At 33.6% G+C, this 17,528-nt stretch overlaps 2 protein-coding genes across 5 annotated transcripts in view; one reads left to right on the plus strand and one right to left on the minus strand.

Annotated features, from left to right (window-relative positions):
• Nucleotides 1–2,287: 2,287 nt before the first annotated feature.
• On the minus strand, nt 2,288–3,430 carry LOC130625114 (uncharacterized). Its single transcript, XM_057440187.1, has one exon. The coding sequence runs from the start codon at nt 3,428–3,430 to the stop codon at nt 2,288–2,290; it is 1,143 nt and encodes a 380-aa protein (XP_057296170.1).
• Nucleotides 3,431–6,791: 3,361 nt separating this feature from the next.
• The window catches only part of LOC130624943 (uncharacterized), a 36,020-nt gene continuing 25,283 nt past the window's right edge, over nt 6,792–17,528 (plus strand). The window contains exons 1-6 of one of the 4 annotated variants that reach the window (XM_057440003.1): nt 6,792–6,849; nt 15,969–16,188; nt 16,486–16,560; nt 16,635–16,702; nt 17,171–17,284; nt 17,359–17,440. In XM_057440003.1, coding sequence (XP_057295986.1) covers nt 16,035–16,188; nt 16,486–16,560; nt 16,635–16,702; nt 17,171–17,284; nt 17,359–17,440 — 493 coding nt within the window. In that variant the 5' untranslated portion in view covers nt 6,792–6,849; nt 15,969–16,034. Of the gene's footprint in view, nt 6,850–14,933; nt 15,769–15,968; nt 16,189–16,485; nt 16,561–16,634; nt 16,703–17,170; nt 17,285–17,358; nt 17,441–17,528 lie in introns of those variants that run through there. The other 3 variants (XM_057440005.1, XM_057440002.1, XM_057440004.1) reach the window with 3 other exon arrangements.

Here is a 17,528-nt window from a genome sequence, read left to right on the forward strand (position 1 = left end):
AAGGATCTTTGGATGGATAAATGAATGAACAAATGAATAAATGGATAAATGAATAACTGAATGAGTTAGTGAATAAATAAATAAATGAGTGCTGAATGAATAAAAGGGAACAATTAAACATAGGAAACGTTTACTTAATTATATTTATAATTAGTTAAATATTAAATCAAAACAGCAACGTGCATTGTACAAATGTTGTTATATACAATACAATAATTAAATTGGTAAAATTTAAATTACTTGCTTGTTGTATGTATACATTATGTCTGTTTTTTTATCATTTCTGTTGGTCCGTCTCATGTAGCAAAGTTTGCAATAGCAAATAACATACAAGTACTTCTGCATGTACTTGTATAAGTTTTGTTGATTTCAAATAAAAAAAACAAATGTGAGTTTTTGAGCTCTCATTTTAAAAATGGTTTGCAAAGACGTTGTTTTAATTCTGGCGCTATTGCTGACAGTAAAAGTGAAAATAACTGAGTGCAAAACACGAAAACAACGCAAACATTTTTAGGTGCGACCATGGTTATTAGAAACTGTCAGTAACTGCGATCTCTGGCTACTGAAGAGTCATATCAAAGTCTGATGTACCAATTTCGCATGTCGGATAAAACCCTTTCCCTTTTCGTACCTATAATTGCCAGGGCGATTTATCGAGTTCTTAAGAAAGATTATTTACGTTTGCCACAAACGGAGGAAGAGTGGAAAGTGCTGTCAGACAAAATAAACTTAAAGTGGCAGTTTCCCAATTGCATAGGAGCTCTCGACGGAAAACATATTCCTATTAAGTTACACTGGATCTACATTTTACAACTATAAAGGATTCTATAATATAGTTCTATTGCCATTTGTTGATAGTGAATACAAATTTATCTACGTAGACGTTAAGGCGTATTAGATATGGTGGAGTTTTAAGAAATATAGAGTGAAATAATTTATTGAGCAATGATTGGTTAGCCCTGCCACCACCGAAGCACATTCCACTGAGTGAAGATCCAGCGTGGGATCAGCTTGATTTATCAGAAATACCAACGTTATTGTTAAGGATGACGCATTCGCATTATCAGAAAATTAATGAAATCTTTTTCCGAAAACACGCTTTGTGATGCCAAGCGAATTTTCAATTACAGGCTGAATAAGTGAAAACGCTTTTGGTATTTTATCGGCTAGATTTAGAATCATCAACAGCACAATTAATCTTTCTCCGAGTAAAACAACGAGCCTCGTTATGGCCATCGTAGCGCTACACAATATGCTAATGGAAAAGTCTAAATACTTGTACGCACCAGTTGGTCTTGTCGACAAAGAAGATTTATTGACCAGGAATCGTATCGTTCCTGGTCAATGAAGGGAAATGGCTGAATTCTCAAAGGACTTACAAACTTGCGCACAGAGAAAATCTAGTTCAAATGCAAAAGAAATATGTGATATCTTGGCAATGGAATATACTTGTATAAATTATCATAAAATATTTACAGAAAACACTACAAGTTTGCATAAATACAATAAAACTGTTTTTTTTATAAAATCTAGACCATATAATTGAAAGTTTGTTGTTGTAATTACTGTTGTAAACCCGGGAACCGTAGTAGTTGAAACGTGATGGAAGATATCGGAATCTCCTGAGTGATTTGTTGTTCTCCCAGTTTGAGTTCTTTCAGGACCGTGGAAAGTACCAGTTTGGTGGCCTTCATTGTAGCTGAAGGGTAACGAAATTGAAGGAACGGTTGTCAGTTGTCCATTCTGAAACCTTGTGTCAAACAGAAGCTGTTGTATTTGAAGTTTACACTTTTCTCGGGTGTACATATTTTCTATGTCAAGCAAATTCTTTGAAATCATTTTACCAAACAATTGTTCTAGTTTTTCGCTTTTATTAGGACTAAGGTTTTGGTTTTCAAATGCGGAAGACATCTGACGAGACTCATCCAATCACTCTAACGCTTTTAACATAACTCTGTCTGCCACAGATACATCTTGATCTTTTTGACACTAGATGACTTTTTCCATTTATGCGCAATGCTTAATAGCAGCTGTTACACTTGATATTGCATTGCACAAATACTTGCACAAGCACTTGTATCTTATTTGCTATTGCAAATTTTCTTACGTGTAACGGACCCTAAACATTTATGGTCATGTATTTTCAATTAGTATAGATGTATCACACGATGAAGAGCTCCTTGTAATATGTGGGCAGTGAAAGTTCAGAGCTAGTGCAGACAATTTTTAGAAGCATGTTTTACCATGTTTTAAAATGCAAAGTATTTTTTCATTCATCCCCAATTAATTAGAAATATTCCGGACAATTATTTACACACTTTTCGAGTATCCACAAAGTTCGTTTTTGATAATCGGCATATTTCTCTGATAAATCAAAAGACATACAACACCAAATCAGAGTAATAAACATTCCCTGTTTTAATGCAGCTTCATGAAATTGTTGATAACTCCAAGGAATTACATCCTGACATTTCATGTCTATGCATATTCTGGAAAATTCGCTATAATAACTTTCAGTCATAAAATTAATATGCTTTTCAGTGTCCTCTGGTGATACACTCAAGAATGCAAGTAACCCAAAATCAAAAAAAATATTACCAACAGCAAGAAATTGCCAATCAACAAACTTGCATTCACCATTATGATTGACCATAACATTATTGATCCATAAATCACCATGTACAATAAAATCAGATCCTGACATCAACATAAAATTTGAAAATTTTTTCCCTATATCACCAGTAGCTTTTAATTTACTGACATAAGGTGCAAGGTGTTTTAGGGAAGAATCTCCAGTGACAAGATTTTCGATTTTTTCTAAATAATCATTAACTGTTGCGTGAAAGGCAGTGAGACCAGTTGAAAATTTTTTGTGAAATTTACTAAGAAAGGGATACTTGCTTTCAAAATTTAAACTTTTTTGCTTTCCATACAAATAACCTACTGCATGAAAACATGCAATCTTTTTTACAGCATTGACTAACTGGCAGGTTTCGAAACCTTTATTAAACTCAATCATTGTATGTGAAGGTGATAGATCTTCAAGTAACAAGAAAAAAGAATGTTTGTTACATTTACCGGCAACATAATGAGGTGCCATGTTATCAATCTCAGGAAATTTGCCACAACAAAAAACTTTCAAATCCTTCCAAAATGACTGATAAAATCCTAATTCTGTAATATGAATATCATTCTCAATTAGAAAACTTTTATATTGAACACTTTGTGGCATGATTTTGATGAAAATATTTTTTGTCGTTTTATCAGAATCTTGTTGCATAATGCTAGCAGTCAATCTTTGACTAAACCAACCTGAATCAGTTGCAGCTGGTTTAATAGATTCAACCTCAATAGTCTTGTCGAATGATTGGAAAACAGTCTGTAACCATCCCTTTGTGACTTCTTCAATCAATGAAGGAATTTTCACCATTTTGTTATTTTGACTATTTTGTAGTGAGTGTAAACGGATCTCTTGTTACTGCTGATCTTATTTTAAAATCTAAATGTTAAAATCAACAATGTTAGAATCGAACCCTGGTTTCCCGTACAGAGTACTAGAGCTATAACTAATCTACGGCGCCACATAACCACTAATCTACAGCGCCACAATATCACATCAAAAGTAATGGTAACACAAATTATCAGTACTCATATGCCACTTGGTGTTGCTTGGACATGTAAAAAAATTACAAAGAAGATTTCCCTTTTGTAGTAAAAATCCTAGCCAAATAATATTAGAGACTATAAAAGTGTAAATCATTCCTTTCTTGTCTATTTATGTTTATCAATTAACCTTTATAATATCTATGCATCGATAAAGTTTGAATGCACACCCCTTAACAGGTCTAAATTTACTGATGAAAGAAAATGTCCAAATTTGCTATTACTGAAATATGACATCATAATTTATGCAGCATAATTAAATCTGAAATTCTTTAAATGTGAATATCTTGAGAACAAAAAGAGCTTTTTAAAAAATTTAAAAAGACTTGTTAGCTAATTTTTTAAGCTCTATATATGTCCAACATCATTTTGTACCTTAGGTTCCCTTTAAAAAACAATAACATATTTCTTTAGATATATTTTATCGTCTAAATGTGACATTAACCGACAATCTTACTGTTATTATACAGAAAAGACTTTTTATAAATTTTGTCAAAGTGTCTAAACTTTTTGAATTTTCTAAAACGTACAAAAACATGCCTAATAAATATAGTAAATTTATCTACATTTAAAGAAGAAAAATAAATGTGTTGAAGCTTTAAAAAAATTGTACTTTTTAAATCTTGACTCAGGCTGTCCATTTCTTGGTTGCTGTAACACTAACTCAAAAAATAACTTGAGTCATTATTTTTTGGTCCTCTGTCAAGAAAAAAAAATTCCTAAAAACCCCCTCACAGCAAAATTTTGTAACATGATGTAATACAGCAACTAACAGCTTTTCTGAGTTGTTCACATCCTTCAAACCTACTCCAAACCACTTTTTTAAAAGCTGAAATACATGATCTGTTTAAACGCAAGATTTAAACCTGACGGATGAGTCATAGGTCAAAGCAGATTGTGTATTTTAAAAAAATCAAACATTTTGATCTGCCAAATTTGACCTATTTGTCATTCAAAAAAGATGGACGTGTTCATCTTTTTTATGGACGTGTTCATCTTATTGAAATTTCATAAATCTATTGTTTTAAACGTTTGACGACATGTATCAAAATATTATGCAAAAAATACAGTTGGAAACAAGAGTAAAAAAACAATCAAGATAAAAACAAGAGAAAATGGCGAGAGCAAAAAAAAATTGAGTGTACCGAGGATTTTTTTAGAAATGGTGCAAACGAACCCGTCTGTGGGATGTAACGTTGGCTTCGTATAAAGACAAAAACATGAAAAATATTCGGAATAACTAGCACTCGTTGCTAAAAAACGAATTGTTGCAGCAAATTCTATGCTAGGGTTAAACGCAGTGCGCACCACTGTGTCTTGTTTTTGTATGGATGACTATATAATTGCAAGCAACTCATCAAAAACATCTGGACTTATTTTCAAAAACCTTTTGTATTTAAACGGGTCTTTTTTGCGATATTTGTGTGGTAAAGTGAATGTTACACCCAGATATTCTCTTCGTTTTAGTCAAACTTGACCCATACAGATATTTTCCTTTTTTCCTTTCTTTTCATTAAAACGGTCGCTATGATAATCTCGCAGGCAGCAGCCGCAGTAACACGTTTTTTCGTTTTGCTAGCACAATTCGAAAGACTTCCGTACCATGCGTTGTACGTTTAAACTGATTATGTGCAGACAAGAAACTTTTTACAAAGTTTCCCCTACAGGTTATCCATCAGGTTTTGACCTTCCGTTTAAACTGATCGTGTATTTCAGCCTTAAGATAACATAGTTTTGCGTGTTTAAATTTGATGTGAAGACCTGTGTACAGGGTCGGTTAATTCCTTTTTCCAGCCTTCGTGATGCACAGCAGCCAAAGAATTTTTTATGGGTGACCCAAATATGCATCAAAACAAACACGTTTTAGGGGTTGTTTAAGCACTGGAAATAAGTTTAAACTTGAATGAAAAATACAATTCTGGACTACAATCCTCAGTAGCGACATCGATCAAGGTGATTATCTTGACGAAAACAAACTTTCATAACATAAACATACAAATCACGTGTCCACATCCCCGGCCATACATTCATTACGCTAAAATGCTTACGCAAACCTCGTCCCAGGGGTTCTTGTCCTTTTGACAGACCGGGCCGGCCAAGAAACCCTGAAAACAATAGAAGTAGAAGAGCCCAGGGGACAAAGTCCTACCGCGTGTTCCCAGGATTATGCATTGGGGTTCCAATATCTAAAAAGATACAAGGTGCCTTTCTTGCTACTAGTAACCTACAACATGTAACAAATAGTAGAAAAAACAGATATATAGTAGATAAAAATGTACGCAATGCAGATATAATCTCTATCTCTTCCCTTCTTTTCGCGTTTGTCGTTTTTACCCTATCCCCTCCCATCCACCCCTCCTGACTTTATTTAGGAAAAGCATATGTGTTTTTATGGCGGTCTTCCTTTTAATTTGGCATTAAAGTGATAAGGCGTAAGACCTGGTGTTAAAAAGGTTCAAACTATGTTAACAAATAGTTGCGGAAAAATCAAACTAGCAAAAGATCAAACTATTTTCGGTTGTAGTTTTTAATCCCTATTTAAAAATTAATCCATGGGATTAACCAAATTCCCAAGACAAGCTAGACACCTACCGCCGTGTGGGCGGCAAATAATTGAAAAGCACCACGCTGTTGAGAAGCAAATAATCCTAGGCATGAGGTTGTTTCCAAGGCACTTTTCTCTTTGTTAAAGTTTTTTGTTAAAATTTGCACTTAAAAAATCAAAACGGGTCGGGACGGAGCAATTTTGTTCTTTTAGTTTTTTCCGTCCCTGTCCGCAAGAAAAATGTATTCAACTTTCTATTTGGATAAGAGCGAGTCGAAACAGAATTTTTTTATCAAACAATCAGTTTCCAGAAATCACAATTGTCCGTCCTGAGCCGTTCCAATTCGTTTTTAAGTGGAAATCCACCTTTACGAGCTGTACCGCTCTCCATGATAACAGCTTCAAGACACGTGCGCAATGGAATTCTAATTTTTTGGGTGGAAGATTGAAGAAAAAGAGAGTAAAGATCTTGCTGCGTCTACCAAAAGGCATTTTGTCAAATAAAACGAAAGAAGCTGTCGGAAGGAAAAATCGTACAAAAACTCGTACGTGTGCTTTGGCCTTTAGTGGAAACTAAGCCTTATAAAAATTGTAAACAATAATGGTAGATGTTTTTGCACGTTCATCATCATGTGATTTAGGTAATTTTTCCAGTTTAAGTTGCTGTGACTATTGTTGTTCTTTGCCTACTTAGGTTATTTTTCTCCTGGTGTATATATAAGTTTTTTTGTTTTCCCTAAGGATGATGAAAGGAGGAAGGAGGAACCAAAGGTTCTGCCCAATAAATAACGGGGAGTATTTATTTTCTAGCTTCAGCCTTGTAAAACTGAGTGCCTTCACCACCGCCGAGTGGTAAGCTAGAACTAGCTATTCAAATTGGGTATCTACATCAGTTTTTTTCCACAGCTAGCCTTTGAACAGTAGTCTGGAATGACTGTGCAAGTTACACTGTTATTCCTGACTGATATGATAGTCTATATTTAGTCTATAATAATAGAAGCTATTTATTAGACGATTTATCTCTCCTATTTATGCTACGATACTGTTCCGTTGCATACTTGCAACGATTTTATTAGTAAAAACATATGGCCTCCTTTCGATGATCCAAATATATTTTCCTTTATTTATTTGTCAGAAGATATATAAATAGCGTTTAGTTTGTTTTGATTTAAAGCTTACCTCCCACTTTAAATTTTTTTTTTTATCTTATCCTGTTTATAGTGTGTTGAGAATTAATAATTTAACATTTATATGTTAGGTAAAATTCAAAATAATAAGCAAATATAAAGCCATATTTTCTTGTGTTTACAACCTGCTTTTGCATCGAAAGCCCCCATTATGTGCTAAAAAAAAATTCAGATTAAGCCAAGTTTGACGTCATCTCCCTAGTGGCAAAAAAGCCCCTTCAACATGTTGCTGCAAAACTCATGGAATAAACTTGCAGAAATAGAAGAAATGTAAATTATTGCAACTATATACAGTACCCACCTGGATGTATAACTTGTGAAAGAGTTCAGATGAGCAAAGAAGCAGGCTAAGTAACCGTAAAATTAAAGATGTTATCCAGATAAGAAGATTGAATTGGCTGGGGCACTTGGAAAGAATGGAGGGGGGTAATTGGGTAAGAAAGTGTAGAGTGTAAAGCCCAGAGGCAGACCGGGAAGACTTGGCAGGAGGTTATAAGGACAGAATTGATACAGAGGAAGTTGAGTTTAGATCGCGAGTTTTACGACCTCATGTAACTATCTCATGTATACATAAAGTTACATGACTCGCGCACAATGATAACAATAGAAAGCAATTAAGTTTGTGTGTAAACAAAAGATATGTGAACATATGTTTTGTTTAGACACAAACTTAATTGCTTTCTATTGTTTTCATCGTGCGCGAGTTGTTAACTTCAATTTATTTACTGATATAGATAAAACCCCCAGTCATACAACACAATTAAAAACTAATCTAAAATATAACAGTAGTAAACATAGTAAACAATCTTAAACATTCTCCCATCTTTTAAGAGAGATAGCATTCTGCAATAACTGTCTTCTGAACAAAATGAAATGTTTAAAAATAAAAGAATGTAGTTTTGTTTTGTTTTCTTTTTTGATTCGTTCAACAACAAGAATTATTGTCCCTGACATATCATCTTCCTAGGGGCTACAACAACTTGCTCATAATGTAATCAATCAAACGTAATCTTCCCATTCGTTAAAACATTCATCAACCGCTGCAAGGATGCTCCTCGCTTGGTCATTCCATCTGACAATTGTAATGATGCAGGTACCCATCGAACAGAAACTTTTCCTTCATTGACCATTTGTTGAATAGCTGCTATATCGATTCTAAGACGTTTTTCTGACACCAGAGTAGTAGCATGAATATTTTCATACAAAGATTTATTATCAATATAAGCTGTTATGGGAATACAATTCTCATTTGTTCTCTGTGAAAACAAAATCTGTGACATTAAACAGCCTATGTAGTATGCATTATCAATACCATTAACTAAGGATAAGGCTTCAGCAGCAATGGTACTCTTAACAACCCTCTTGATCTTCTTTGAACACCAAGAAATTGGGAAACATTTCCCATCCTCCGCAACGACAATCACTATACTACCGCCAGCACTGGAGACGCCATCTGGTAAGTTTGCATATGACGCATCTGAAAAGACTACCAACTTCCACAATTCATACTTTGGCATATTTGGAAAGATTAAGCACACGTTGTTAGTGGCTTTCATTTTCTTTATAACCTTGTTAGCCACCAAAAGATGCTCTACTCTTGCGTTTTTAATGGAAACACTTAATTCCAGCACATCGAAAGCCAAATCTGGGCGAGTTTGAGTAGCTATCCAGTTCAATTGTCCTATTGCAGATCTAAGTTCATGTAATTCGTCATCATTGAGTTCATCACGCTTTCTAGTGGATCGTTTGTTTGAAATCTGTATTTCCTGAATGCATTCAACATACTGCTTTTGATCCATAGTTATATTTCCAGCATCTTGAGAAATGTTTATCCCAATGTATTTAAAGTTGGTCTCTTCTATCTTACCAACCTTATAGGTCTTAATCAACTGTGACATAATAGATGCTTCAAAAATTTTATTTCCTGCAAGTACAAAATCATCTACATGCATTATAAAGATGCCACACAGATTGTTATCTGTATCTTTCCAGTAGAAAAGTGCTTTATCTACTGTGGACTGCTCTGCCTTCAGCTTTAATAAGGTCTGACGTACACTGAAATACCAATTTCTTGGAGCATCGTTTAAGCCATAAACGACTTTAACAAGCTTCCATGTGAATCCATCTGGAACATTTGCTTCTTTGGGTGGTGTAACATAAACATCACGATCAATAGTGTGACCTTGCAGAAATGCAGACTTTACATCTAATGCCACACAATTCCAATTCTTGCAGGCTGCTATTCCAAAAAACATACGAAGAGTGTCTTTAGCTGCGGTTGGTGAGTCACGTTGCAGTTTGTGCTCTTCCTCAAATCCTCTAACAACAAGACGTGCCTTAACAACTTTAGAGAAATCCACTTCTTTTTCAGTGATAATCCATCTTGTTGATATCTTACTTTGTTTATCATCCGGAACCTGTCGAACAACATCAAACAATTTCCAGTTGTCTAATTCCTTCTGTTTTGCTTTAACTGCCTCTACAGTATCATGTACGTGTTCTGGAAGAATAACTACATTGACACTTTCAACTTTTTTCCAATCTTCAACATCCTTAAAATCTAGGCACATTTCATCATTTGTACCTTCTTTCCTTATGTTGTACCAACTACTGTACTTCCCTGTAGCTTTTCCACCTCTACTTATCACTTTTGCTGAAAACCATTCTGGTACATCTTTCATTTTCACTTCAACATGGTCGTTAACTTTGGGAAAATCATGCTCTTTTCGAACAGACACCTGTTGTTCTCCTTCCAAATTCATTTCTGCTTCTGGTACATCTGAAACATTTTCCTCATGTTCACTTCTGTTACGTTGTTCTTGTTGCACAGGTGTAGCATTTGACTCTTCAACCTCTAAATCAATCACTACTTCTGATTGATGATCACCTACATCTTTGTTCTCTTTAAGATCTGTATTGTCAAGTTTGTTCTGATTAGAGCCAGAAAATTCTTGACCCACTTTAACTAATCGACAAGGTGGGACTCTGACATACACACTGCCTTGCCGAACAAAAACAACCTTGCCGTCTTGACCAATAACTTTAGCAGGACCCCTCCACTTCGGTGAATCATCACGTTTATAGTAGACTTTCTCTCCAGTGTAATACTGTGTGTTAGTACTTCGAATCTGATGACGCAAAGCTCTTCTAACTCTTTCTGAAGCTTCAGCTTCAATAAATGCTTTACGTGCATTATGAAGGGCATTAATATGCTTTGCAAACACATGTGATACGGTTACACCCTCTAAAGCTGGTGGATTTGCATTTAACACTGATGGCAAATTCGGATTCCGTCCGAAAACTAATTGATAGGAACTATAACCAGAATTCATATGCAAGGAATTCTTGGCATTAAGTGCCCAGACCAAACCAACTTCCAACGATAATTTTGGGTTTTCATCAAGAATCTTTCTCAAACAATCATCTACAATTGCATGGTTCCTTTCACACAATCCATTTTGCCATGGACTACAAGCTGCTGTGTTTAAAACTTCAATATTTAGGTTATCACACATATCCCGGTACTCTTCATTAGCAAATTCTCCTCCATTGTCTGCTAATAAGCGTCCAGGAACACCAAATCCATTGCCAATCCACAACTGCATGGTTTTGTCAATAATAACAGAAGGTAATTTGCTTCGAATTACTGTAGCTAAAGTGAATCGAGTAGCTGCATCAATGAGGTAAAATAACCATATTTTACTTTTTACCCATTCTTTAAGATCCATTACAACACACTGATTGAAATCAGTAGCTAATGGCAGTGAGACCACTGGTCTAGGTGGTGTCCGTTTAAACTTCTTGCATGTTTCACAGTCCTGTTCAATTTGATCCAGGATTCTCTTACAGTCTTCATCATATAGTTTTGCATCAACCAACAAACTTGCTAACCGTTTTGCAGTGGGATGTCCAAATTGCTTGTGCAATTTTACAACTTTCTTTTCTTTTTCTTTAAACGACTCATTTATCAATATTGAGTTGGATAAACAGACTTCATCCTCTTTCAAGGGTACGCAATAATGGCCTGATGTTGTATTCTGCAAATCAACTAATGTACCAAATATTTCAGCAGTGTCGTTTACCAGATCTAATTTCATGTCCGCTTTCTTCATAGCTGTTTTACTAAGAAGAAGAGGTATATCACATTCAACTATGTCTGTCACAATTTCACATTCCTTCCCAGCCATATTACATGGTATTTTAACTTTGCCATTGGATCTTAATCTTTCCCCACCACCGAATCGAAAAACAGTGTCACTGGGAGATCGTTGTATTTTACACTTTTGCTCTGTTGTTAGTGAATCCAAATAACACTTAAGCCAATCTTCTCCAGTAACAGTTGCTGAACAAGCACTATCTAGTACAGCACAGTTAAGAGCTTCTGACAATAAAACACTTTTATCTTCAATTACTGCGCCCGTAAAAAGAACTGCTTTTTCCACCATATCATTTTCATCGCTTGCTTGGAACACTGGCTTGTCAAAGGTTTTATTCCCATGAGGACAAAACCGTGCAAAGTGCATAACTGACTGACAAATGTGACATCTAAGTGGTTCACCCTTTTCATCAAGTGGATTATTTCTTTTACGTAATGGTTGTTGATTGTTTCGTTCATAATTATTTCTGTTACCATATCTGAAACGTTCATTTCGAGGTCTAACTGAATTTCCATGAGTTCCAGTAATAAATACAGGTTCAGTTTTAGTAATAGATGGTTCAACTTTTAAGCTTTCATTGCTATTAGTAGGTAATGATTGTTCTCCGAAAAACTTTTTTAATGCACTTTTCATTTGTTTAAACATAGTATTTACTTCTTCATAGTTTACACCAGTAAGTACGAGCTGTCTGTCCGAATGTTTTAAACAAGCTCCATCAAGTAATTTGAATGCTAAAACACTTTCTGGTAATGCCATATCAAATTTCTTTGTTTTATTGTACAACTTTTCAAATTCTATTATATACGACTCCATAGTTTCATCACTTTTTCTTTTATAACGATCAAAGTTTGTGTAATGTTCATACATATCAGTTAATTCATCTTTCTTAAACAAGTTGTCCATAAACGCTATCAAAGTGTCTATTCCATCTTCTTTATTCAAATCAGCAATACTAATCTCACTGAACACTTTATCTCTTACTTGTGTTGAATCTTCTTCTGGTAAAGATAAGGCCACTGCGATGCCTTGCTTCTGCTTCTCTAAATCTGTTAATAATGTCCATGCTTTCAATTCATCAACATAGCGATTATATGGCTTCTTGTCATTAAAGACTGGGGGTATCTTGTAATTGTGACTCATCCTCTGCTACCACTGTTAACTTCAATTTATTTACTGATATAGATAAAACCCCCAGTCATACAACACAATTAAAAACTAATCTAAAATATAACAGTAGTAAACATAGTAAACAATCTTAAACACGAGTCATAACAATAAGATTTGATAAATCCTTTTGTTATCACATGTAACATGCTTAATTTTTTGAATAAGTATAAAATAAGTATAAAATGTCTACTTGTGCTATAAGTTTTTGCAAAAAGAAAAATCACAGTCTTCCAACAGGTAACAAACAACATCAGATGTTTGTTACCTATGTCAATCTTTAATCTCAGTCTCCTGTGTCAATTTTTAATGTCAGTCCGCTGAATCTTTGCATTTTGGCATGGGTCCTGCGCAAATTTTGGTGTGCGTTTTTCTTTTATGTTGCACCTAGTAATTTTTTATTGCTTCCATATTAATACAATGCAGGAATTTCAGCATCATCATCATCATTCTTGGCTTAAGGTCTGTTTTCCATGCTAGCATGGGTTGGACAGGGTATATTAATTACCCTCTTCCAATCTGATTTAGACTGTGTTAGATCTAAACTCAACTTCCTCTGTATCAAGTCTGTCCTTATAAATACAAGCTTCTATTTTGCTCTATGCACTCTTTTTTTCCCTGGACCTCTGCTAGTTTCCGTGAATTTTAGCCTCGATCATAGGGCATGTAAAGTTTTTTAAGTCAAGAATTCTTCTTATATTTCTTTTTACTTGTTTTTCTTGTCACATACTGTTTCATCCCCCCATGGACCCCTGGGAAAAAATAGCATGGATCTAGGTCATAGGCAAAAAGCCCAGTCCATTCTACAACTTTGCGCACATGTCCTTCGTGTGTTTACTCACGTGGTTGTGATGATCTAAGCTGCCAATAGTTTAGTGATAAGGGAATTTCTTTACAGACTTTCTGAATCAAAAACGCTTGCCGAGTCAAACTGTAAACAACAAAAAGTCTGTATGTGGGCATTGCTGTACGTTTTCTACTTATACTTTTCCATGAGAAGAGTAGCAAGACAAGTTATTGCTCATCTTCAGTACCTGTTAAAAGCCTCATCTTCAGTTTTTTTTTTAAAAAAACATTTTTTAAAAAAACAAAAAATAGCAACAACTGCATGGTATATATAAAACTGCTCTATGCATATATTTAAAATCCAGGGCTGCAACTATGTCAGCAAAACTATATCACCCTGGAACAAGCTATCTTGCATAGGAATTTATTTACATTCGCAAAACAAGATGGCGACAGAGATAAAGCTTCTTTGCAAGCTAATAATTTGCCGCTTTAACGTCGAATATCTTGCAAACAAGTTGAAACAAGTATATATTTTCGTAATTAGCACAATGCTTTGCTTTGATCATTTTCTTTAAGGTGGGAAGCAACCTTTAAAGGGAACCCAATGTATAAAATGATGTTAGACTTTTGTTATAGAGCTTAAAAGTTGGTTAATAAGTCATTTTAAATTTTTTAAAAAGCTTTTTTTCGTTCTCAAGATATTCAAATTTAAAAAATTTGAGATTTAATCATGCTGCGTAAATTATGATTCTATATTTAAGTAATAACAAATTTTGACATTTTCTATCACCAGTAATTTTAGACCTGTTACGGGATGTGCATTTATATTTTTATCAATGCATAGGTATTATAAAGGTGAATTGATTAACATTTTTTTTGCCAAAATTACAGAAAAATTATTTTAATAAAATTTTTTTGTGTTGTAATGTTTATCATGCAGTCTTATAAAAAAACCTATGTCCCATCTATGTGCAATTTTTTCTAAGGAATATAGTTTAATTGCTTTGGGTTATCAAATTTAAACATATTTTTACGATCGAATTATGCCTCTTACAACATATGAGGATTTTTTAGAACTTAGCGTGGGGCAGTTGACTGACTTCTTGTGGACTGAGTAATAGTAGAGTTAATTGTCAGAGCTTTTTCTGCAATGGTTATTATTAATCCAATAATTCAAACAAGCTTCACAGAGTAATTTATTTATTTATCATAAAGATTTACACTTTAGTAATAAATTACTGCTATAATTGCGTGTCCTGATAAAATATATACGTATTTATAACAAAAAATCATGTAAAATATACATTGTGACTGAGACAAATAACTTAGAAAAACAAAAAATTGAATATCACTTTAGTCTAGTAAACTAAACTCATCATTTTTCCCTTTTTGATATTTTTCAATAAGGGAAGCGTACAAAAAAATTTAAAGGGCAATAGCAAAAGCAGGGAAGATACAGGTATTCTTTCTAATTTTCTACAATCCTGTGATCTTTTGGTTTTATACGTTCCCGTTTTTATGAATTTTAAATGTTCCACAGTGATTTTTTCGCTTTCTACGATCCTGTTTTCATGATTTTTAAACGATCTACAGAGATGTTTTTGCTTTCTACGATGCCGTGGAGACGATCCCTAAAGACCTTAGATAATAAATCCAATTAAAATAAACAAAGTTTGTATAACGAAACAAACTTTATAATTGTTGAAAAAATTTCAATATAAAACTATAGATAATAGTCCAATTATAATAAACGAACTTCGTATAAGCAAATTTTTATACAAACTTCTTTAAAAATGATACGAACTACATACGAACTTTATTTTAAATGATACAAACTTTATACGAACTTGTAATTTTGATGATACGAACAAGTTCATATTAATAATAAAATGATACGAAAGATTTAATAAATCGATACAAAGTTTTTTATACGAATTATACGAACTACGTACGAACATTTTGAGACAGTCCCTTACAGAATAATAACACAAAATTGATAAAGTTAATTTCTTCCTTTTTAAGATTGTTTAGAATTAAATCATGTATATATACCACAGCTCCTAAAACCTTTTTTAAAGAAAACGAATGTCATATTCCTAATACAACTTCATTTTTAATATGCACAACACTACAATAGATAAAAATCCTTGGAAATGAGGTTAACAACTTGCTACACAGGTTTTTAATTGATTCTTGAATTTTTTTAACAGGAGAAACTTATATAGTAGTAGAAATAACTAAAATGAATGTTCCAAAGTATTTCGTGAGCATTTAACTTTTGCAATTAGATGGTAGTGTTGATTTTTTTATAAATCATTATGTAAAACAAAGCAATAATATAATACTAGTATTATGGGATACTAGTATTGTTACTAGTATCCACAGGTTCACCTGTCCTTTTGATACTGTATTGCTTGCGTCTCGCTACTATAAATTTTATTGCACTTACTGATATTTTTTCAGGTATGTTAACACCCAATGCTAGTGTGAACGCAAGTGATTTCCAAAGTTTTTGTGTGCACTACCATCATGTCAATATCACCAATTCCACTTTCAAGTCTGAAGAAAGATTATCAAATAAAATCACAAATCAACAATTATTCGTATCACCTCTATGAATGTGTGTATTTACTTCGAGTAAAAAAATTTCAATGCGATATTGGAAACGAGTTGGAAGAACAAAGTATGTAATACAAACAGTAATAATATTTACACCTTTGTGTTGATGGACAAGTGGTATATTTTTATGTTTGTGAAAACTTTTAGTTTCATGTTAAACCAAGCATACCTTGATAAAATTAGTAATCTAAGAAATTTTAGCATTTCACCTATACAAAAAAGTTTTTTTTTTCGTTTATGGAGTGTGGCCCTCCCATTCTGAGTGTATAGCTGATTCATGTTTAATTTCGTTTTCTGATTCATATATTCTATATTTCTTCCATATCAGCATATACTATTACTTTCTCAATACTTTTTTTAGACCAGATTGATATAAAAATTAGCAGTTTGTATGAAGGAAATGGACGAAGCCTTCTAGTCTTGGTTTGTTCAAATGGTTAGTTGCACGTGTAAAGCGTAAAGATTATTTAAGAAAATCTGTTACTAACAGTTAAAATTTTTGTTTTAAAGGTTCACTTTTACTGTATATGAGAGAAGATGAAGAGTGTCCAGTAACAAAACAACTCAACTGGTTTCAGGTACAACGTAATATACAGTAACAATAACATTATAGTCATGATACAGTTCCTAGTTTGACAATACAAAATTATTAATTGATGCTTGTAAACAGTGGTTCAGACATTTGAATGAGAAAATTATGTCAATTATGTATTAATGTTGTAAACCAACCAGTGTTTAGTTAATCCTATTTCAACAAACAGACATGTCTTACCAGTCTTTTGCTTTGCTTCCTTATTAGTCAGTAATTTAGAGCAGAAAAGTGTTTGACTGCTGTAATCAAATGCTGTCTTTTTTGTATGTCATTTTTCGTAAGTCTTTTATTAAAAAAATGGAGTTTTACCTGAATATATCAGATAGTATGTCAGTATAGGGTTATCCTAAATATTACGTCATTTTCCCCCAATATGTGCCTGTTTTTCATTATAGAGCGCTGCCTTTCCATTTCGGATCAGCACTTGATATAAGAGCAAATTTAATTTATGTAGAACCCATCAAAGAGGATTGTTGCATTATGTGTGGATCCTTTAAGAGGAGCTTGGATTTTGTGTGCATGCAAAGACTCCAGCTTGTATTTAATACCAGCACTTGCTCAGTTAAAGGTAACTTGACGTGGAAATTTTCTGCAATAAAAGTAGTTTGTGTTTTAGTTTGTAATTTTTTTTAATTTTACTAGGATACAGTAAAATTGGTAAATGCGTCTCCGACATGGTCACAAACAGATTTGTCAAGAATTCCATTTTCTAAACCACCCAAAGGTATTTCAATAATGCTATGTGAAAAATTTAACATTACACATCTCTATTTCATGTTGCAGTAAATTTGACAGGAATTACATTTTGTGGA

The sequence above is a fragment of the Hydractinia symbiolongicarpus genome, chromosome 14, assembly GCF_029227915.1.
Source record: "Hydractinia symbiolongicarpus strain clone_291-10 chromosome 14, HSymV2.1, whole genome shotgun sequence".
NCBI classification, from domain to species: Eukaryota; Metazoa; Cnidaria; class Hydrozoa; order Anthoathecata; family Hydractiniidae; genus Hydractinia; species Hydractinia symbiolongicarpus.

Bases quoted from the DNA above. Each gene is read 5' to 3' on its own strand.
- LOC130625114 (XM_057440187.1), bottom strand. From the start codon at position 3,430: ATGGTGAAAATTCCTTCATTGATTGAAGAAGTCACAAAGGGATGGTTA.